We start from the raw sequence: 24,004 nt of genomic DNA, 5'->3' as shown, positions 1-24,004 counted from the left end.
ACTATTAGCAGAAATTTGACTGAAGTACTAAATGTACTTTAAAGTACTAAATAGTTTATTTACTAAAACATAAAATTATAAATCTGTTGTACATAAATGAGTAAATATTCAAACTGACAGTAAAATCAGCTCTAAAATGAACTAACAGAATAATACAAATTACCTTTTAATTAAAATTAAGAATGAAAATTAATACTATGAAAACTGCTCTGAATTCAAATAAGAAACTTGGCGCCTTGATGTAATACAAATAATGCAATTAATATATTATAAATTTTGGCAACTTATTATTTTTGTGATACTGTACACTGCAGGTACAACCTGCAATTTTTTTTATTGATACTTATGACTATCAATAAACATTCTTGGACATTTAACCATTCCCTTGTCAAATAAAAATACCAAAAGGTTTTCAAATACTCAGTACATGTCATTGAACTTTATTTAAAGTTAAATTACCATCATTCTTCCATTAAATGGTACGCTGGAGTGATATTTGGTGGTCTATAATCTATGATTCTATGATTTGAGTTAACCTGAATTTTACACTAATAATATTATCTATTAATTAATCTGAAAGAGTAATTTTCTACTATCTATAAAACTACTGCTTTTTTAACTATAATACTGAGCATTTGTGTCAGTCAGCTGTAAGCTCATATTGTCCTGAAAGAACACATGATCATTTTAAACAAATACATATTCTGAGTAAGTTAAAACAGTATCTGTTTATCCCAATATTTTATAATTCCCAAGATAAACTTTTTGAGGCAAAACACTGGTTGATCTAGAGCTTTGTGTAAGGTAAAGCCCCAAGTAAAATGGGAGTTGGTGAAGATGTTTTGAAATTTACAAAAACTTCTACACCACAGTTTGGGGGTAGCCTTACAAGACTAAATCAATGGATTTTACCTCTGTAAAAGCACTCAGTTTTTATATTTTAGTGGAGAACTAAAATAAATGAATAGTTACAGAAATACTATTTTTTTTAAATCAGTCCATAGCTAAAAGGAGTCCTGTACAATATTCCAGACAGGTGAAGAAGCCATGATCATGAATCCTCCACACACTTGATAGCTCGAACCTCTGCTGCTACTGGTGTTTCGACCATCAGCTTCACCCCAAACCATTTACTTTGAACCTAAAAATGAAGAGCAGATTATGAGAATTAAGAATTTTGTGGGTCTAAAATTTGCATACATTAGTGAAATTTTTACAGGCAAAACTTTGTGCAAATTAATTAATTCATTTTAACAGATGTATTTTAGATTGTAATTTAGTTCTTGTGCATATATTCTTGCTAGATTGTTTTTAAACTTGTAGTTCATATCCTGCTAGCTGAGTCACTTTGATCTTTCCTAGATAAGTCGGGAAAGTTGACTTATCAAGGAAAGATCAAAGTGACTCTGCTAGCAGGGTAGTAGTTTTATACCCTTTTTGGCAAAGGGTCTTGAACCCTCACTCTTCACCCTTAGCAATGTGATTTCCAAAACAGAAAAAAAAAAACCAAGCAACTTTTCAAAACAGTTTATCACAAACCTTTTTAAAAATACATGAAAATGAAGAATTCAACCCAAGAACAATAAAGAGGAAGAAGGTAATGAAATGTCTCTTGGACAAATATCTAAAACAGTTATCATATGGTGAAACATCCACTGGCAAGCTACTATTACTTAAAGAAAAGTTGGCAGTGATTCTTCTTGTACACACCTTTTCAAAATGCTCTGATCTGAGTGCAGAGTATTCAATCAATATTTCCCGTAACTCTATTTCCTTTCTCCAATCAAAGTGCGCCAGCTCTGATGACAAATCTCTGCACATATGCTCCAGGTTTGTCTTGGCATCAGCACAGCTGGAATTTGCCTAGGATCAACAAAGCATTTTTTTAATACGATAATATAACATTAAGTAATATAAATACTAAAATGTAGTTTGAAGGTGCATCCACTTTGAGTAGCAGATCTTTTTCATCCACAGGATGTGTTAAGAAGAGGGATCATGGTGAAGCTTGGTCATTGAATGTACAATTGTTTCAGTTTGTGAGGTGATAAAAGATGCTTGGTCTCTTTATATTTTGAAAACATGACCTCAGTTCCACAGGGATAGTGAATCCCAGTTCCCTAAAAAAAGCATCTCAATTTGTAGCAATTGAATGGAATAAAATTTATTATTTTTTGAGTGCTAAAGCAAGGCCTTCTGTCCTTATAGTTCCCCAGGTGGCTACCCCCAGAGAGTTTTGAACTCAAAACCTTTGGATTTGATCACCAGTGCTCTAATCAACTGAGCTGTAGGACGTCAGCTGGGAGCTAGTCATTGAAATTAAGGTATCAATTTTAATTTGTGGATATGGGGATATCCAGGTACTAGAAAGTGTGTGAATTTAATTTGTAGTTGTCTTGCATTTTGTATTTATGTATCCCAACAACTTGAAGATGAGTTTTCACTTGGGTCTTAATGTTTTTCTATTGTTCTGTGTCTTCTTGCCTGAAATACTTCAGGTCCCTCATTTGGGCGTGGCCTTATGCCCCATCAGGGGTGAAGGGCAAAAACAAGTGAGGGATTAGAACAAAATAGAACTGATTGTGCATGTTACACAGTTGAAACTGGGCATCGTGCCACCAGAATTGATTTTAAGAAATTTCAGCATACTGTGAACAAGAAGTGAACTTAAAGGACACATCTTAGTGTTTCCTCACCTCAGCCCACTTCTGTGTTTGACTGCTGGTGTCTGAATCATCTTCTGAAGGCTCCTGCAATACAGCAGTGAAAAAAGGCAGGAAAAAATAGTAAAATGAATTATGTCTGCTCAACAATATTTTGTAATAACAAACAAGTAATAGCCCAGTTTTGCTGAAAATCCCCAAGAGTCTAAGGAAATAGGTTATAATTTAAGTTGAAAATGTTCTGCCAGCTGTTTTCTATTGCCTCTTGACCATTCACAAAATAAAGTACTGGACAGTCTTTTTTTTTGAAGTGGGGGTGGGGGGAGGGGGAGGGGGTTATCGAAGAAGCATTTTATGGGAGAATAAAAGGCTGCTTGTCAACTGACTATTTACCAACTGTCAGCCAACAGGTTTATGGGTGAGCTGTTCTTTAATGTTTCCAAGTTTAGAACTTTACAATTTAGAGTAAAAAGCGAAAAGTGTTTGAAGAAGTCATAAGTTGAGTTTTAAGAAAGATGATAACTGACACTCCGATAAACAAAGCCTACCATTGTCAATATCAGTTGTTCAAACTGAGGGAAAAAGCCTTCAGTGAAATTTATAGCTTTTAATTAATATAATATGAATTGTCATGTCTAACTACTTGAGTGTATAATTTATTAATCTGCTCATGGAACTTTTTGCTAAACTGTATTTCTTTAATAGAATTCTACAAGTCAACAAACAACATGCTTTACTTGTGAACATATAGACAATCATTTTCAGTACCAGGGTGTGATTGAAAGGGAAGGTATGGACTGGACACTTTTGTATAGGAATTTACTGAGCTAAGAGCTGTTTTCAGATGTTTTGTGGGCAGATTATGCACTCCTTGGTTTTGAATGGAACTTTTAAGAAAAAGGTGTGGCTCATTTCACCAGTTTTTTACGGGCCGCACTAACCTTCATTTGTTCATAAGCTCTAACTTCTCCTTCCCAGTATAAGAACTTAGCAATGGCTGATTGTACTCTGTGGAGGAGTCCCTGTACCATGAAACAGTGATTTAGATTTCACACATGAAAGGAAAAGAGACATTAATTTTATTGGAAAACCTTATCAAGCGATGGAGGTGGAGTTGCACTTTCAGTCATGGACTTTAAAATTGGAAGATGGGAGGGGTTGAGACAGTGAGTGGGCCAAGGCTACGTTGGTCACTTCATCGTCGTGTTCACTTGTTTCCTTGGATAAGAAACTTTGCTCCACATTCTCTCATCACACAGGTGTATAAATGGGTACAGCTGACATACTGCTGGGGGTAACCCTGTACTGTAATGGACTAGCATCCTACATCCAGGGGGTTAGCAACACTGGGAGGGGGGTACTCCTTATAATGGACTATACAGGGAGGCTCTGCCCAAAAGGGATTTATCATACCTTTTTCAGGCTGGAGGTATATAAAAAGGTAAGGATTTCACGAGCTGAAGTATAGAAAAGGGTAGAGAATATTGTCATTGAGGTATTTAAAAAGGCCATTATTTTTCATAATATCTTGAACAACAAAATAAATTAGGGTGTTTCTGCTGTAGGCATGTGAAAGAGGGAACCATTTGCTTTCAAAACTGGTATATAAATGGGTAAGGGTTTGGACCTCAGGGCGAGCCTCCCTGTAAAAGACTTCCTTGAAACTGGGTTAAGGTCTGTCTTTGTATGTCACTTAGACTCACAGTGTTATTTTACCAAATTGTGCTGTAAGAAAGCAATACTCATTTTAACATTGATAACTGTAATACAGTTCTTATGTTCAAATTTTGCTGCTCATACCTCAGCACTCTTGACATAGTGATAGACGCTCTTCAGGTCATTCACTATCAGTTTTTCTTCTGCTGTTTCCTGGAATATTTGAAACAAAGTAAAACAACTTATGAACAACAACGGCAATATTAAAACATTTAATTGGAAATAATCAATACAACCAGGAAATTGCCAAAAATTCTAATACCTTACAAAAATATTCATTAGTCAGAACAAATGACTTGATGAAATTTATTTGAGTCAATTACTTGGTCAGTGAAAGTTTGGTTTAATAGTATTTTCATATTAATTTATTTGTTTGTAGTGCTCTTTACTCACTCGGTTATTTTCTAACTCTATACAAATTTTACTGAGGGCTTCTGCAGCTGCCTGAAAAATAAATAAATAAACATTAAAAATTAATAATAACAAAAACAAAACCCAGCAAATGCACACTGGACAACAGTATAACAAGGCACGGAACTCAAAACATTAAGGGTTCATCAACAAAAAGCAATTGCTACACAGAAGTCAGATGGAAAAATCCTAAGTGTACTAGAGTCAACAGTTAACATGGTGGAAGTAAGAAAAAAAAACTCAAATCATCTCTAGCTTGGACAGTATCAAAATACACAGAACATTAATAAGCTATTTCCCTTTAGTGTGTTTTAAAGACTGTTTTAAGGCACAGACATGAATACCTTTATTTGCACAACAGTACATGACATTAAATGACAGGAACACATTTTGGAAATGAAAGTCACAAACAGAAGCAAGTTTGAAAAAGTTTTGCAATGTTGGCAGACTTACACGCCCAATAGAAGAAAATAGTTTTGAACATGGAACATATTATTTCAATTTATTATATATACCCAATGCACAAATTAAACAAGTAACAAATTCGCAAGATACAATGTACTCCACATTATGTAAAGTACAGTATAAAGACACATACCTTAACATATGTATCAGCAGGTTCAAAGTCAGCCAAAGATTTGAACCAAACACCAGGGCCATCTAAAGGTAATCAGTGAGATTTTTTTTTTGTTATTATCTATTTTAATTAGATAGTGGACATTGACCAACTGAATTTACTAAAATTACATACGGCATCCAAGAAAACCATGAATTAAAGTACCTATGGTGTTCTTGTTCAAGCTGTCCTGGAGATGTGTGATTAATCCATCAAGATTTGATGCGAACTGCTCCAAGTATCTCTGCCACAGAATAAGAAATAAATTAAATCACCAAGAGAAACCCAGTACGCTGAAACACCTGATAAATATGTTTAATCAAAGAAAGCCATTTCTTCCCTTTCTTCTTCTCTTTCTTCAAAGATTCTTCAAAATGCAATTTGTTTAACCCTAGCATTAAGCCCTAACAGTGATCAGCATCAAATTTATCCTTGTAATATAAATGGTTATAAATTCACCCCCTGAGGTCATGAGAATTAAGGATATGATAACCCAAGGTGAATTTTCTTGATATTTTACTAACTTCTCCCCAGAACGTTTATAAGAAAAGTATGGGGATAGGGTGGCCTGGGGTGGGGACAAGATAGGGAAATTTGTTCTTCGATATTAGGGATTAAAGTGTTACTAATCAAGAACAAATTAGGACTGTATGTAGAGATTGTGATGACACATCACAAAACAAAGTTCAAGTCCAAGATCTACAGTTCATGGTTCTGTAGTGTGCAACACTATGGGAACAATAAAAGAAGAAAGAAAGAAGCAATGAAATCAATACCAACCTGGCACTTGATTACTGGTGCATTTTGATCGCAGGACTCCTGCCTCAGGAGTTCATTTTCTGTAGAACTGGATTTGTTTTTTTTCCTTTCAAGTTCTTCTCTAGCTTTTTGCACATCCTGTAAACAATATCACTCTGCATTAATATCATGATTGAATGTTATACACAAAAAAAAAATCATTATGCAACAAAACTGGATAACACAAGGCTTTTATGACAAAGGAATGGATGGAAATATAGCGGACAGAAGAAACTGACATGTACTAAAATTTTACGATAATAATTAAAACTGCATACACGTCAAGTGTCTCACCTGTCCTTCTCCCGTTAGAAACAAGTTGAGGAGATGGTGCTTTCTTAAAACCTGAAATGGGCCAACAAATCTTCAATGAAGCTCAAGATATTTGGCGGGTGATGTACTTTGGGAAAAGCAGACATGGCATGCAGTGGTAGAGATGAGAGGGTTCACCTCCTGCCAGTGAGTTCTGGCTTCAAATAATTATGGACTCAGTGTCATAATGGGGGTTGAGTTTCCTGTTTCTTGATAGTTATAGATAAGAAGTACATTTACCAGTTTATGTGTATTTTGGAGTAAACACCAGCACTGCAGCTACTTGCATTTCTAAACAACAAAGTTTTTACCGTGCCTTTCAATAACATGCAGACTCAGCAGTCTAAGATATAACCAGCCAACACATTTTTCACTGCCATCACTCAGTATAGTGGACCTCTTAAAACGCAAAGTTGTTTGAATCAGTGGGGTCAAAAGACTACGTTTAAACGCTCTAATTGACAGATTTCGATCCACTTAATGTTGGTTTCTGTAGTTTTAAGCTCAGTCAGTTGTCAATGTTATGATTGACGGCAGTAAAACGTGAAATTACAGGTATTAGTAAGATGAGTTTTGAAGTTCAGAGTTCATATGCTATAGAACCTTCTCACTAGGCAGCCATGTTGAGTCTCGGGGGAATGAAAAGCTCTGTTTTTGCATAGCAAGCCTTGGCCAGATGCAAATCCAGTGCAATGCTAGCCGTGCAAAAAAGAAGCTTTTTATTCTCCTGAGACTCAACATGGCCGCTGTGTGATAAAGGTCTATTGGCGGAATAATAGAATGCATTATACATTAATTTATAAATAACCTTTAAATTTATTTTTACATTTATTTTTACATTTCTACGTTAACACAAAATCATAATATTCCAAACCCTTACCTTATGAGCACATAACCTTGACAAAAATCTTTGAACTTCTCTCATTTTCCCTGAAATTTGAATGACGATCATTAGTTGTATAGTATACTTGTCTAATAACTTCATTTGTAATTATTATTAAAAGAACATAAATTATGATCATCCAGGTGAGTGTAGTCCTGACAAGGACTGTTTGAGATGACATTGACTGACGTTTCGACAACCTGAGTGCAGGAAGTCATCATCATCATCATCATAAGTTCAAACCACTTACAGTTCGTAATCATTGTTACAAGATTGGTTGAATTAAAGCACCAATCATAAAACACAACTTAAAATGATTTATCACCAGGGAGAAACAACAAGACCTCACCATGTAATGAAGAATGCACAACCATGGGTGGTATAATTCTGTCTGGACAAGACTCTTCCAATGCAGACTGAAGCCACTCAAAGTCACCCTCGCTACGATGAACCTCATAGTCAGAAAACTTGTAGTCTTCCAGAGTAGTCTGTGGCAAATGACAAACGCATAACATCAATAATTTTGAACATTTTTAACCTCTTCAGTAGCAAGGACACAGGAATAGAAATGTCTGCTAACGAACATCTCTTCCAAGTGGCTACTTTGTTGCAGTGTAAACCGATTTGCTCTTTTTAATGAGTGATGCTGTATGGCACCTTTATTGTTGATCAGCAGTCCAGACACCAACAATTTTCTCATTTTCCCGCAAGAAAGACACAAGGCAACCAACATGCAATTAGAGGATTGTGTTCTCTGAATGCGATTGAATTTGTTCAACTGAAAGATTAAATGACTAGGTATCTTTCTAGGTGAGTGTTTAGCTCTTGACATTAAATGCTTGAAGAAAATATAAAATAATACAGGGCACCAGAAACTTGTCACTTGATTTCCTTCCTTTACTCTTACCTTTGTTACAACTTTAAATGTTGCATTTTTCTCATCAGTTTCAGAGCTTGTTACAGTAACACGGAGCATTTCTGAGTTTGGTGTTGTTGGACTATAAGAAACAACAATAACACTCACGATTGGAATTAAACAAAAATCCTTACATTTCCAAGCAGTGTTCAAATGGATTAATAATATATGAAAATACCAATAAGTTATTACTTTTTTAGTACTTACGTTACGGGTGGTTTGCTTGCATCCTTTGGTGAACACACTTTGGAATGTGATGCCAGGTTGCCTACTCTGTTTAATTGTGGATAGAAAAAAGGAAGTCAGATGGATCAGATTGCAGTAGCAAGCAACAAATGTCCAGTAAACTTTGATTGCGCAGTTCCAGACAATAGCCATACTAGTCCCCCATGAAAGGTTTTCCCCCCTCCCCCCCAGGAAATTCCAGTTTAGCTTCATACTTTGCCACTAAAATTTTGGTTTTTAAGACCCCTCCCCCCCCCCCCCCCCACCTAGGAATTTACAATGACCTTCCAAGGGGTGGTATGAATTTCTTCTGGGACTGCACACTTTGTAAGTAATTTTTAATTAACTATTTAATACTTAACATCTACCTCATTTTTTCATGACAGAGCGCACAAGAGAGCATCAAGTCATCAGAAGAATTATCAGATTTAGCCTGCAAAAATTATTAGCATGAGTAAGATTAATCATTGTTACCTTAATTGAGGTTTGTAAAGCGCCTTTAGAACATTTGGATTTTGGCGCTACATAAATTGTATTTATTATTATTAATGAATAATGTTTACTGGAAGAAATATCAACATCAGCCCATAGTTTACCATAAAATTTCATTTACAAATTACAGTGCACAGGCTTGCAGTTTATGTAATGACTAATTAAAATTTCTTTCTGTTTAAAGTACAAGGACTTTTCCTTTACCTTCTGTATTAATCCATTTGGTTGAGATTTTGTCTCTTTTTGAATTATCTTATCTAAAAGTTTAATCTGAAAAGCAAAATAAAATAACACAAAAGATGACTAACTGAAACAAATGAAACAGAGTTCGCTTAAATAGCAAATACAGCAGTAGAGCATGACTGGTCAAACTGCAGAAATCAAGATTTCATTTTAATTGCATTTTACACTGTACATCTGTCTTGAAAGATAAAATGGCATAGTGATGTCAAGCTACCAGACAGCTTTGTATGCATTTTATCTACTTAAACTTCTAAAAGGGACATAACTAACACAAAAATTGCTTGGGGTAGGGGGGGGGGGAGGGAGGTTGGATAGGCAATTCAAATTTCCCTCCTCTGGAGGTACCCCCCCCACCCCTCCCTCATCTATTGCAACTTCATGTGCATCCATGCAGTAAGCTGCATACCTCAAGTTCAGTTCATATCCAATCCTGCATTTGTATTGAGTGCGTGTTGTTTATGACCAGGGCTTGAAACTATCTTCTTACAGGGCTTGAGACTAACAGTAGCCAACTAGCCACAGGCTAGTTGAAATGCAGTTTTGGCTAGTGGGTTTTGGGCTTTCACTAGCCAAAATGGCTAGTGAAAATTTGAGGCATTTTTATAGTGGAAAGAAACCACAAATTGAAAGCGACTCTGAGAGAACACAGCTAACAACTACTCTGTTGACAAATATGAAAGAATGTGGAAATACTGAAATACCAAAAAGCGAACGAACGGTAACTTTTTTTCAGGCCTTTTCCGTAAGGAGCGACAAGCGACAGAAACTGTTTCTGCCAATAATTAGTTGCGTAAGAAAACACGCATATTACGTCACCACAGCGTTGATCAGCGATCGGGTTGCAATTTACATGAACAACGAGGTTGACTGGTCACGTACGCGAACGCTTTCAGAAAAAGGATTTGTTATTGTGGAAGTTGAAGAGTTATGATTATGAAATCCATTTAATTCCTATGTTTGCTAATTATAATTAAAGTAAAGTTAAATTACCTTAACAAGGACGTGTGAATCGACATTTTTGGAAGGAATGTTTGCCATTATAAATAAACAACACGCTTGACAAGCTAACAAAACCAATGAAATGTAAATCGAACGAATTTGAGCAGAACTAAATACAAAAAAATATATAAAAACTAGGTGATATTTCTTTCATCTTTTCTAAACATTTCTATTTGTATACAGTCCGTCACATTGCTTTTATGCAAATGTTTGTTGGGAATACGCGCCCAAATGAACATGTTTCAATGCCTGCCGATTGAGAAAAGGCCGTCTTTAGTTTCTAAATACGGTTCAAGATTTTAAATGATTCTCTGATTCTGACTCATTGAAGCTTATTTCGGACAACCTGAGATGCGTTCTTACTCAGGATGTGCAGTATATTCTCGACTTAACACATTACACATCATTTTCTGGCTTAACAGGATGCTAATAAAAAGACCTGACGAAGTCATGTCTACAAGTTTGCGACATTTTTCCCTATCAACATTGTATAATTTAAAAGTTAAAATGTCTACCCTTCCGCAATTCCCCCCATGTTTGAAAGTTCTGGCTAGCAGAAAATTGGTTTTGGCTAGTGAAATCAAGGTTGTCACTAGCCACTGGGCTAGTGAGAAAAAAAATTAGTCTCGAGCCCTGTTCTTAACTCAATAGCTCAGTGGCTAGAGACAGGTCTGATTTCAATAACCAAAACAAAACTTTCACCAGCCAGAACTGTCATGTGCAGTTTCACTAATTTGTTTTTTGAAGGGGGGGGGGGGGGGGGGGGAAGGTGCTCAGACATGTAATACTAATAAACACCTCCCACACTCGATCATAAACACAACTTCTTCAAAAAAGTATTTCAACTAATCATTGTGAGGTAGTAAAAACTCTGCTTACAGCCTTTGTTCTAGTTACTCTTCTCTTGATTTGCTTTTAATTAATTTGTAATTAATTTAAAGTAATTTTCACTTTAAGTTTGTTTTCTGTCCACTACTTCAGTGTTTTAAACTTTTTACTGGCTAAAAATGACTTTCTAGTAAAAGTGCAAAACCTGATAGCCAAAACAGACATTTTACTAGTCTGTAACTAGTTGGCTACCATTAGCCTCATGCCCTGTATAACCATGAAAAGTAACTAGGCACATGTAACACCATACTCCCTCTCACTGGATGGGTAGTCACTTAATATACAGCTATTATTTGTGTTGTCACACAACTATCCTCCTACTAAAGGCTTTTGAAATTCTACTGATATCAAAGAACAACTACACAGGAGATTACTGATTTGATGCAAGGGTGGCAAGCTTCAGGTCTTATGTGATAATGAACAGAACAGCACACCCTGCATAGCACATACATACCGCTGATTTGTTGCCAGACTTATTTATTTGAGTCTTGATGTCTTCCAGCTGCTTTTGATACACTTGACTTCTTTGTTGCTCCTACAAACAAAATGAAGCTCTAGACTAAGCAACTTCATTGGATGGTGCAATGGTGAGAGCACTTGCCTCCCACCAATGTGGGCTGGGTTTGATTCCCAGACTCTGTGTCATATGACATGTGGGTTGAGTTTGTTGTTGGTTCTTGTCCTTGCCCTGAGAGGTTTTTCTCTGGGTATTCAGGTTATCCCCTTTTCCCAAAAACCAACATTTCTAAATTCCAATTCAATCTATCTGGAAAATGTCCCCAGTAAGTGCATCGGTTCGGAGTAAGAACAGGAATGCCGATATTACAAACGCAAAACTTTACTTTATCAAAGGCCAATACAAGATGGTGGAACACTACAAAGTAAGACTAGTGCCCAGTCCTTGGGAATGTGTCCACACATACTGTTACAGTGTTCTGTGCTAAACATATTGACACTTTTAAAAATAAAGTGATTTATCTTCAATTTATTTTCGTTGAGAAAGATGTCAAAATACAGTTAGGTATTAATGCTACCTCTATCAATGATTGTTGTGCTATGGCCAGTTCTTCTTTTGTGGTCACAACTACCTCTCCAAGAGCATAATACCTGAAAATAGAAAGACCATCAAATTACGTCACAATTTGAAAATTTTCACACAGTATAGTGACAGAAAAGTGGCAAAATTATATAAATCCAAAGAAGTCGCTTCTTTAAAAGATATTATAAACTTCAGCTTTACTTAGGCCTCTTTTGGACCAAACTAAATGAACTGTCCATTTAACAAATGAATGGCAGCTTTTTATGGTCTATACCCTTTAGACAATAAAATGAAGTCATAACATGTTCAAAACTCAAGTGGAACCACGACCCGCAGGGAAGGACTGTTAGCTGTTATTACTGATCAGAAACAATTTCCTTGTTTGCTCTTTTTCAACCAACCAACAACAACAAAAATTAAAATTAAAAACAACATTGAAAGAAAAAAATACACCTTGATACTGGATCTCTATTTTAAAACAACACTACATGTTATTATAAAGGAAAATACAGGGAGATGTAAAGAATCGCCCATAAGAGGACACAGAAAAAATTCTGAGCCCCAGATGGGATTTGAACCCACGACCCTCCATGTTCTAGAACATGGAGGGTCGTGGGTTCGAATCCCATCTGGGGCTCAGATTTTTTTTCTGTGTCCTCTTATGGCCAATTCTTTACATCTCCCTGTATTTTCCTATATTATTACGCAGTGACACTACATGTACATGCAATTCACAGTTGAAGAGTTTACCATATGACAGCAAAATTACCTTTTTGGAAATTAAGCTTATTGATCAGGTTTATTAAAATATCATTAGTGATTAATATTAATTATTATGATAACAGAATAAAATATCAGCTTCGTTCATCAGCCAGTTAATTCAGCAAGACTTTGTTAACCACATACAGCATTACCTGTATGTGAGTCACTGCAGTTTATATTAAAAGTGGTTCGTGTCCAAGCTTTTTAATTGAGTTTACAGATCATTAAACAATAAATTGATACATTACGTTCATCCATCAGCTGGTTAAATCAATAAGACTTTGGTTATCCACGTATGATAATGACGACTGTATGGATGACTGCAGTTCAATTTAAAGTGGTTTCTAAATGTCTTACTGTGATAACAGCTGATGAACTAGCTGTAAATTGTTCTTGTACTCTTGTGCTGACCTTGAAAATCAACAGCAGAGTCAGGGTTTTTCACTCTTATCAAAATGGAGCCACTGCCACAATGATATATCGTAAATAATTTTGCTCTGACTACTGCACTGTTCAAGCTTTTCTATTTTTATTGCATCCACCCATTTGAAAAACTTAAGCCTTCACCCCCAGTAAGTGACCAACATCATTCTAATTTCTCCTTAAAATGTCACTACTACTTGATTAGGCAAACTGGCCATGAAAATAAAGGAAATGATCCACAAAAGAAAAATGTCTTGATGTTTAAGAAATTCTCCCAAATAGAATAAATGTGACGGAATATTTTAAGCCTGGTAAATAAATGAGAATGATGTATTTTTCAGTAAGTGACACAGGCATACTTGGAAAAAAAATCCGAGTGCTCCTATCAGAAGTCGAACCTAAGACCTTCCGATTACTAGTTCAGATGCTCTACCACTGAGCTACAGGAGACTCGTGGGAGCTAAGGCCATCAAACTAGGTTCATGGGGCAAACATCCTGCATACTGCTTGGACTGGAATGTTATGTGTGGCATATGCACAATGGAATAAATGTGATGGAATATTTTAGCCTGGTCACCACTCATTCTCCCAAAAAGTACCATAAGAACTATGGAGAACAGTTTGGAGAAAGCAGATATTATTATTTGATATCAAGGGTTGAAGGGTTATTCTCAGATTCTCTGGACAACTTTATGCCGTAATGTTTGAAGGGTAATTCTGGAAGGGCTTAATCTTCTGCTTCCAAGTGTGTCACTCAACTCTTCACTTTAAAATAACTGACACATAGGTGGAAATTGAACAACAGCGAAACTTAAGGACGGTGCCTACTGATACATGTACAGAAGTATTTTAGTACGGCTTGTGACTATGTGGGAAAAGCAGATCTAATAGCAAGGGCTATTGGAATCCAAAAAGAAAATTGGGGGTAGCCTCACATTTTTCAGAGATAATTAAGCAACAATATTTCTAAAAAGGGCCAATATAAAGCAATGTATGGCAGTTTTTTCTTAATTGAAGGTTAATTATCTCTGAAAAATGCATGGTTACCCCAAATTTTCTTTTTGGAAACCAAGAGCACTTGCTAAGTTCTGCTTTCTCTACATAGTTTTAAACCGCGCAAAAATGTCCATGTATTAATGAGCACTACCCATAGGAAATCCCACTATCTTGAGATGCGCAGAACGTATGCACAGTAACAATAGCAGGCACCGTCCTTAAGCCATACCATGTCAACGACTTTTAATTAGCACCAGAAGGGTTTCTTGTATAACAGGGCCTATTAATAATAACTGAGCTGCGTCAGTCAACCCCTTGATCTGATTGCCAATCGAGTCAAGAGCCCAGATTCCACTATACTCTGACTAGGTATATTAGACATTTAGGATGACGTTACCTCTCATGAAGGGTTGCATTTTCTCTGTATGCTTCATCAAGTTTTCTCTTCATTTGTTCCAACTCCTCAGCCAATCCATCTCTATCACTTTTAAGCTAATTAAAAAAACAAATTCAGAGTCCTTTGTGTGGTGACATACAAGTTACAATAGTAATATTAAATTATCATAAATTCTCTTCAGTTGTTTTAAATGAATTAAAAGAAGCTGAGAGAAGCTATAAATTCTATTTTTCTCTGTGGCACTCAATTTGTATTCACAGAGTACACAATATACAATATAAAAAAATTGTCACCATGTTGTTCTGAAATTTTAACAGTTATAATATCACATATTGATTATAATTTGGTCTGAATTTCAAGCTTCTGAAAGTGTAATCTAGATACCCAAAGATTACCCAAAGGATATACATTGGACTCCCACATGGCAAAGATGTGAACTAGTTAACAGAGTATGCAAATTCTCTATTATTTTATTTACTGATATTTTTACTGTGTCTAAATAAAGTTTCTAAGTTTTGCATTGTATTGTATTGCATTTTATATTATACATGTGCTAATAGATTTGATGCTGTATGCTAAAACTTTCCATATGACCGTAAACAATCACTAACAATCACAAAATTACCCACAAAACTTTTGTGATCAAATTGAGACAAACTTCTCGATTGTCTGCAATCACACATGATTACAGAAGACAGAACAGTTTTCTATGTACATGTCTTGCCATCTTCTTAGCTCAAATGCCGTTATGCATACGTGATCATAAAGAAACCAATGTTGAGCAATAAATATTGTATAATCAATATTTATGCTATTAATACTAGCTCCTGTTTCGTCAATTCCACTGTCCACAAAGTAAAACAACAAAAAACAACAGCAACACTGTCCAAAACTATGCAAGAAGAAAGAGATCACAATGACTGTGTTTTGAGATTGTTCACAAATGAAGGGCTTAGTCCAAAACTATGTTGAAATTTGGCAAAATTTCCACTTAGCATATATAATATATATAATATTTAACACAGCCCATCAATTCTCTGTAACCTTAACATGGAAATTCAGTCCTTTATGATCAGAAGAGTGAACAAAAAATATACATGCATTTCTGTGATTCTGGGATCATCTACAATGACAAAAAAAAACCTACGCTTAAATGTCTGTTTGTAAATCTTCCAGCAGAGTTTCCAGTTCATCATACAGAAACCAAAATAATTAAATTAAATAATTATGGACATTTATTATATTAGGCTTTCCATTTTCTGTTGACTTTTTCATGGAATGATGGGAAAAACTGCCACTTTGTTGCTCTTAAAATGGTGCAAATTACTCTCTGGAGTGATATTGGGTGTGTATATATTTTTACAACACCACAAAAATTTCAAACCTCAAATCCCTGGGGAGTTGCCCTTGGAGAAGTTAAAAATTGTTAAATCTTTTAGCAGGGCACAATAAAATTAAAGCACTGACTAAAGCCAGCACCATATGCTCACAGAAACTGCATATACATTATTTATGAGATGTAACCTCTCGATTGAAATTCTACAAGAATATTTGCAAAGTATATGAGACCTAAAACACACAAGCTTGAATCTACGGAAATTTCTTTTTAATCTTATCTCTGGGCTGATTTAGATAATTGGCGGTGGGTATAAAATAATGGCATCAAGTGCTCAGTTTAATGTTATGTTTACGCATACAAAATGGTTTGACAAATTAAAAAAAAGAAACAACTACGATATGGAATATTTTTTATGCGTTCTAGAACGCGGGAAAGCTTATATAAGCCGACAATTCAAGGTCAACGAATCCATATCGAATATTAGATCGAATGTGTTATTTTTTTCAGCTTTCTAGGTGCGATTTTTCAAGCCAACGCAGTCATCACGAAAGATGAAATCTTACAAAAGTCAACACAATACATTGAAACCTTACCTTGAAGAAGTCTTGACTTTCGTCACTATTAGAAACGAGATTATCCTCAGATTTCGCCGAAGTCATTTCCCCATTTTGTTTGAAGTTATCCATTTCGATTACGTAGTCGACTGGCACGATTCCCCGCTCAACAGCGGGGTAATCTTTAGACTTGAGCAAAGGGTTGTTTTTCCAGATCGTCCGTTCAACATTAACCCAGTAATTGTCTCTACGACTCAGAAATGTGAAGATCTCACCTATGTGAAAGGAGAGAGGATTTGCTCCGTCAGAAAAGCAAGCATCGGCAGCTGTGAAATCTCTCAATGCCTGTAGATTGCGGGGCCTCCGTTTGCCTTTCTTACGAGATACAATATTGGAATTCATTGTGTCATGACGATTCTTTGGAGCAAAGCTGTCGAGGTTGACGTTGAAAATCCCACCGGCAAGGACATGATCTATTTCCGATCCTAAAACAAGGACGAACTAACACATTCCTTCCAAATATAGTACTAAAACGACACCAAAGAGTTCGAATAAACCACTGAGTCCCATATCATGAGGCTGATGGCAATATTGGCCGAACTTGTAAACTGAAAACAGGGATTAAAATAACTTACCTTACAGACACAGCTTTTGCTCAAAAGTCCCAAGAGAAATTCCCATAATGCAGTAGTGCAACCGGAAATACCTATACTCAACACCGGAAGTAGACGCCATTGTGGTAAATGTTCGTGATAAAGCAATGTGGTTTTGGTGGGGACAGCATAAATTTTTTAATCTCGCGATTTTTTTTTAAATGTTTATGCTTACGCCCTAACATATCTAATTGTAATGCCCTTTATTTTAGCTACGATTTACATTTGATAAGGGCTAGAGTGAGCTGGAGAACATTTACTCATAAATTTATTTGTTTGCTTCTTTGTTTGTTTGAACAACTGCCTGTGTACATCCGCCTCCTCCCCTAAAAGAAAAAAAAAACAATTGGGGCGGATTTACACAGGCTATTTGATTGAGGAATGAGTATAATTGTGAACTGAAAAGTTAATGTACTGCGTGACACTTGTACAAACAAAGAAGTATCTCGAGGTGATAGGAAAATCAAAATGCCAGGTGAATGGTTGAAGAAAATTCCATACGTTTCGGGCTTAGCCCTTCTTCAGTGGATAAATGTCAAATGTCAAGTTAGTTCTTCAGTGGATCAATGTAAATGTTTAGTTGAGGAATGGTTTGTATTTTCTTGGCAGAAAATAAAATAGCTCTTTGATTATTTCAAATTTTGTTAAGTTTGGCTGAGTTTGCTCACGTGACAGATAGAAACTCCCTTCAAGGAGAAATAGTTTGCAGGTTCATTTTACGCACAGTTTTTGACATTATTTGTTGTCCATTGGTAGTAAGTGCGGCCGGAGTAGGTTAAATTCAACTTTTCTCTGTACATCTCATGTACTATATAATAAATCGTTAAATAAACAAATAAATAAATAAATGACTTTATTTTTTTATTATATAGTAGCTGTGGTCCTGTAGAGGACTAGTTTTACCGAGCTGAAATATTCACGTATTCGCTGGTCAAATGTCCCTTTGCCTGGTTTATCGGTAACAATCCATTTTTCCTTCCTACCTAAAAATCAACATTTACAAATCTAATTCGACAGGGAACTCAGTGGATGAAAGAGCCCCTCTTTGGAAGCCACTGGAATTCCCTTTTATTTATTTTATTTAATTTCAAACAGTACACTAAAGGCAGAGATGGTTCAATTACAAGATAGAGAAGACAATTGAAAATTGACACATCCAAACTACAAACTGCCCTGGAAGACTCTGAAGACTGTTACCTGGTCGAATTTGAATTTGGAAATGCCGATTTTTTTGGAGGAAGAAGAACCAGAGAACAAAGAGACCTCGAAGAAGAAAACTTTGGATTAAAGGACGATAAGTACCAGTCGGACAACTGCATGTTCCAAACACGGAAATTGAACCCCAGGAATATCTGTGGATTGGTGGGAAGGGAGGTAGTTTCACCACTACGCCAACCCTGCTGCTTCGGCCTGCTACTCCCTGCTGTCATCTCACTGTAACCTCTGTCTTCTTTTTATTGGTGCGGGGTTGCATGTAATGATTATTTAGATAAGTCGGTAAAATGTAATTGTTAAATAAAGTACTGGAACAATCCCTACTTATCTATTTGAAAGCGCAGTATTTTTGTAATACTCGGGTAAGGCGCTTATTCGCGAAACGCACTCAAGAGTTTTTCTCCCTGAAGCGTGCAAAGGGAACTGGGCCGAGTTAAGAATGTTTACCATGACGTCATATTTTGTTCCTTGGCTGGCCGGAGAAATACAACAACATGGCGTCCGACAAAGCGGAAGGGGATTCGGTAAAAAAATCCAGCGAATCTGAATCGTCTGGCAATCGGGAATATATTGAACGAGTCAGAAAATTTCTTAGTCCCCTTGAGACGCGATGGAGCTACGTTCAAAGCGTTCTTCTGTGGGAAAAACCAATCCATTCGGTGTGCTATTTCATTGCGATGACAGCACTGTTCGGGTGAGTTACTCGGAGAAGATGAACGATCATTTGTAATGCGCTCACTCATTGTCATCTTGTTCCGCAGTGTCATGGCAAGTGGGAGATTCCGTCTGGTGTTGCTGCTGATTGCAATTATGGCGTCATCGTTGCTTTTAGACGATGTTAGAGTAAAGGTGTGGCATTTACTGCAGCAAGGTGCGTCATAATTTCGTTTTAGCTTACGGCACTTGCTTCGAGGCATACCTACGAACGTGTTTTAATTTCTGGTACAGATGCAAACAATACACACCAGGCAAGCAGATAATCAAATTTTTATCCTCGATTTATTTAGGTGGATTTGGAGCCGTCGACAACGATGCAGATAGGTAAGAAAGTAAGAAAAAAAAATTAAACGTTCAGATTTGTTTTTAACGACGTTGTATTCTATCACTGACATATGAATTCGAAAGGAAATTTGGATTCTCGATTTTAACTGAAACTCTGCACCGTGTAAAATTAAGATTAATTATTTGGTGATATTCGTCCACTAAATCGTTTGTTATTTACCTAACTGTTTCAAGTACTTCTAGTCCTTATAGTGTTACTAACTAAAGACAAACTTGTTAAAAACAATTAGGTTACTTTAAAAATCGTAATTTATTACTGTTTAATTTTTCATGTCTCAGAAACAACAGCAACAGACTAATTTTAATATCACATTTGTCATAACAGCCGAAATACCTCACTGTCATTTTCACGCTTGTGTCAACGATTGGCAACAATCTGGAGTTTTTTCCCAGCTTGGTATGAAAAACTGAACAAATTGAAAACTGACAACTTATGCAAGGTAGGTTGGCGGTTTTTCTTCATTGCCACAAATGTGATATAAGATTTTATTCTCTGTAAATGTTGCTTTATTTTAAGCAGGTTGACACCATCTGTATGCCTCTATTTGTTTTAAATGGGATTTGTGCTATGTAAGGGATCAAATGTACTCCAATAATCTATGATTACTACAAGTAATTATTATCAATTAGCAGAAATGCTAAATGCCCACATGGTAGGTTCATCGTTGTCGTCGTCATCATCATTATCATCATCACCATTGTCATCAAGGTCGTCATCATCATCGTCATCAGGTATTGTTTATGTTGGTTGAATTGATTATAAGCTGATTATTTTTGGCCGTTATTTTTGCAGTACTATGGTGTCTTGTTTGGACTGTTGTTGGTGGTCGTCTTTGCGTACCAGTATTTACCTCTGATGAAGATTTTGTATCTTACCGGTATGTTCTTTTCACGTCCTGTTGTATCACTCTAAGGATTGGTACTTTGGAGGGGAGTAGGAAATACGTCAGATTGATGTAACGCTGTTCTTTTCACGTAGCAACGCTCCCTTAAAAAAATCCTTTTTCTGCCATTTTGAGTCCATTAAGGTGCCTAATGGATCCAGAATGGTATACTGTCAGGTGACACTTGGTATTTATTTGCTAAATTGTTGGAACTGTATCACTTTTTATCAGCTTTTTGTAAAACTATTGGAACTGCCCCAGTTTTCTCAGAATGCCAATTTTTTTTTCTGTCCTATAAATTAACAGCCCTAAAAACATGGAGCTATAGCCAGATCTGTGGTCACAACTGTAACTTATTTGAATTCTTTCATTTTTATGGAGGCTGGTTAGGAAGCAGTTGATAATTTTTTTTTTAGAAATGATGGCTGTTTCCCTTGATTGTTAGTGTTATCGTGTAAGCCTGAATTGAACAAATATTATACCAAACACTAATATTATTTTTAATTATTATTATTTTAGCTTGTGCTCTGTACTTCTGGCCTGTTATAAAGCATCATGGAATACACAAAAGGGTTAAGAAAACTCTGGAACCATTTTACATGCCATTTGTGATTCAGTGGCAACACAATAGAACCAAGCGACAAAGGGATGTCATATCAAAAGGTATGCTAGATTTTGAACTTGATAATTGGCCACAGAAACTGCTGCTGTTTGTCAATTCTGGAAGGTTGAAATTGTTTGCTGTTGCCCTTGCATGAGGAATATGTTTTACAGCTTTTCAGTTCTTCAGTGTCATAAAATAATGTTTAAAACACAAGCAGCAGTGTTTTATTGGGATTTAAGACAACGCATACTAATAAGGATGAGGTTTTATTGGGTTTTAAAACCACTGCATGTGATGTTTTATTGACCATTTGATAGGATAATGGGCTTATAAATTATTAATGAGTCTTAGAAGTAGTAAACAACAACATGTGAATCCCAGTCAGTAACAGCAACTTACTTCTTTAATTTGTCTTACCTGAACAACCAATAGAAAGGTTATTAACCTCACAGGCTAATGATCTTGCTGTTGATATGTTGAAACCACACTTGTCACGGCACAAAGAAGATCACCTTAGGCTTACAGCTTGAAATTACAATGCATCAGAGCACTGATCAATTATTTGTACGTGTAGTGTATGCATGGATTCACGCCGTACAGCAATGCTGGAAATGTTATTTTGTGTGTTGTAGTAGCAGAGGGAGGTGGCCCAGTTGACAGCGATGAAGAATTTGCTGAGGATGTCCAGCCAAATGCAGATGATAAAGCTGTTGATCAAGATGACACTTTACAGGATGAGGAATTCAGTGCATCAGAGCCACCATCTCCTGAGCTCCCTGTGGAAGTCAAGTTTCTTGAAGGAATTATTTCATCAGCTGTAACACAGGGTTTAAGCTCAATCACAAACACTGCGGAACATCAGGAAGATAATGATGACACACCAGCTGGTAAATACAACATTCTTGTCATCTGATATTTGCTTTTACTATGAAGCTTCCAGTACCCATAGAAATTTGATTGTGGGTACACGTATGGATGGCCTAGGGGCCAGATCTATTATGCCCCTAGTGTCTTCAGGTCTCAAGGAGGCAGGCAGCTTATCGGAGAGGAGGGAAATAGAGAAGGGGGGGGGGGGGGGAGGTGGCCTTCTTTTAAATCTTGAGTTTTGAACATATAATTATTGGCAGTTTTACCTTTAGCATAATATTACTCCTGTCCATTGAAGACCAAATTTTGCAGTAGACAACTAACTGATTGATGTTTGAAAATTTTTGAAATTCTCATTTTGAATGCCTCACCTCCCAATTATTTTAAGCAAAATTAATGTAAACAAACAAATAAAATATTGTTAATTGCATATTACCAGGTTAGGTTTCTATTTAACATTCTGTTGCCAGTGGGATCATGGAAGCTTCCTGGATGAACAGTGTTTATTTTCTAAATTAATTAAACTGAAATAAATTAATGGTTAGTTTTATTGAAAATTTATTCCTTGCATGTTTACTCCTCGACATTAATTTTTTTCCTCTCTAATAAAGAAATTGTACGTGGTGAAACACCAGACTCGGAAAGCCCAAGTTTTGACAGTTCAGCTGTATTTCTGGATGATCTGCAATTTTCATCTGTAAGCCAAGGTGGTGATACCCTTGAATTTGAAGAAGGTGAATTCATGGAAGGATTAGCATTTCCTGACATTGAGAAAGATTCCGACTCTGAATCTGAACCTGTTCAGCGAGTCGGCAAAACACAAGTGGACTTTAAACCCAAACAAGTTACTGTAGAGAAGTATCAAGCCAAGGAACCAAAGGACAAAGAAAGCAGTCAGCCATCAGTGACATCAAACAATGCCATGACTTCATCAGCTAACACAGACGTGTCAGATTACGAGATGCTTGATCGTTCGGAAGCTGAAGACATGATACCTACTGATGAAACAGACACTGCTGATTCTACAGGGGGGTTGGGATCAGTGACAAACTATGTGGGGAAGTGGTTGGGGTATTGATTTTAATGAGGTGTCAAACCACTGAACCTTATTCAAAGTGTGACTCTCTTCTACCCATCCAACCCTGGGAACAAGGTTGGTGTTGAACTGAAATTTTAACCCTCTGCCAGGTCCACCGTAGATTCTGACCTTGAGGGGTACAGTGTGGTTCTACTTGTTCCATAGACCATTTTCTTACAGTGCAACGAACTCAACGGAGGCCACCAAAAAATTTCAACACTTTGAAATTTAAAGAAATTTTCTCATTTTTGATTGGTTTACAAACTACCAAAGCCAGACTCCTTTGTTGTAAATGTGACCTGTGATTGGCTGATCAATGTTGGGTGGCCCTGGTTGAGTTTGTTGCACTGTAAATGGCAGCTGTTTTTTCCTTTTTATGCAATATGTTTGTTAATAATACTGTATTATCCCTACTACAAACCAATTTGCCACATGCTTACAAGGCTAGTTGGCTGCCATTTATAAAAAGGTCTATGGGCTTGGATTATGGGGTGGGAAGTGGTCTTTCAAAAACTAAACATTTTGCAAAAATTTAGTCAAATTTCAGTCTTGAAGTCTCTCTTTTTTTCACAAAGCCATCTTTGAGTCTCAATTTCTTTTTCAAGGGTAAAAACGGTTTCACCCAGGGTTGGCAGAAAAGAATACTGGTTTTGCTTCCTTGCAAAGCCTATACTCCTAGCAGGCCCATGCATTAGCCAGACCCCAATTCTTCCTTTCACAATACAGTGGAACCTCTCCTTACGGACACCTCTTTAATACGGACACCTCTCTATTACGGACAGTTCACTTGGTCCCTGAGAGACCGAAATCCATATAAAGCCTAGCTCTCTAAAATGGACACCTCTATAATGCGGACACTTATCCCTGTCCCCTTGGTGTCCGTAATAAAGAGGTTCAACTGTATTAGGGTACCCTTTCTTTCCCTTACTTGAATTCACATAATATGAACGCCAAGACAATGTGAACACA

General features: G+C 36.5%; 2 protein-coding genes across 7 annotated transcripts; one reads left to right on the top strand and one right to left on the bottom strand.

Annotated features, from left to right (window-relative positions):
- Positions 1 to 34: 34 nt before the first annotated feature.
- Positions 35 to 17,362, bottom strand: LOC146461706 (uncharacterized). 3 transcript variants are annotated; one of them, XM_085086731.1, is made up of 22 exons: positions 17,308 to 17,362; positions 16,712 to 16,947; positions 14,780 to 14,874; positions 13,321 to 13,374; positions 12,197 to 12,269; positions 11,617 to 11,697; positions 9,237 to 9,302; positions 8,909 to 8,973; positions 8,523 to 8,588; positions 8,307 to 8,397; positions 7,749 to 7,887; positions 7,397 to 7,446; positions 6,499 to 6,549; positions 6,187 to 6,303; positions 5,572 to 5,650; positions 5,389 to 5,450; positions 4,773 to 4,823; positions 4,464 to 4,532; positions 3,605 to 3,685; positions 2,697 to 2,750; positions 1,711 to 1,863; positions 35 to 1,141 (listed from the first exon to the last, which is right to left on the bottom strand). In XM_085086731.1, exons 2-22 carry the CDS (start codon positions 16,802 to 16,804, stop codon positions 1,052 to 1,054), a joined length of 1,680 nt encoding a protein of 559 aa, XP_084942857.1. In that variant the 5' UTR covers positions 16,805 to 16,947; positions 17,308 to 17,362; the 3' UTR covers positions 35 to 1,051. The 3 variants fall into 3 exon arrangements, with proteins under 3 accessions (XP_084942857.1, XP_084942855.1, XP_084942856.1); XM_085086729.1 differs by lacking the exon at positions 17,308 to 17,362 and having other exon boundaries at positions 16,712 to 17,294; XM_085086730.1 differs by lacking the exons at positions 13,321 to 13,374; positions 17,308 to 17,362 and having other exon boundaries at positions 16,712 to 17,294.
- A 1,635-nt stretch (positions 17,363 to 18,997) lies between these two features.
- On the top strand, positions 18,998 to 23,341 carry LOC146461705 (reticulophagy regulator 3-like). Of its 4 annotated transcripts, XR_014857367.1 has the most exons (9): positions 18,999 to 19,234; positions 19,302 to 19,411; positions 19,548 to 19,581; positions 19,928 to 20,042; positions 20,396 to 20,480; positions 21,006 to 21,149; positions 21,723 to 21,977; positions 22,569 to 23,145; positions 23,179 to 23,341. XR_014857367.1 is itself a non-coding variant. In XM_085086737.1 (8 exons), the coding sequence occupies exons 1-8, from the start codon at positions 19,035 to 19,037 to the stop codon at positions 23,033 to 23,035; spliced, it is 1,404 nt and encodes a 467-aa protein (XP_084942863.1). In that variant the 5' UTR covers positions 18,998 to 19,034; the 3' UTR covers positions 23,036 to 23,341. The 4 variants fall into 4 exon arrangements, 3 of the variants coding, with proteins under 3 accessions (XP_084942863.1, XP_084942862.1, XP_084942861.1); XM_085086737.1 differs by having other exon boundaries at positions 18,998 to 19,234; positions 21,729 to 21,977; positions 22,569 to 23,341; XM_085086736.1 differs by having other exon boundaries at positions 21,726 to 21,977; positions 22,569 to 23,341.
- The last annotated feature ends 663 nt before the right edge of the window (positions 23,342 to 24,004 follow it).

Source organism: Pavona decussata, unplaced genomic scaffold (genome assembly GCF_977016875.1).
Source record: "Pavona decussata unplaced genomic scaffold, jaPavDecu1.1 SCAFFOLD_195, whole genome shotgun sequence".
Taxonomy (NCBI): Eukaryota; Metazoa; Cnidaria; class Anthozoa; order Scleractinia; family Agariciidae; genus Pavona; species Pavona decussata.
Note: the sequence above shows the minus strand (reverse complement) of the source record. Positions and strands in the feature narration are given on the sequence as shown.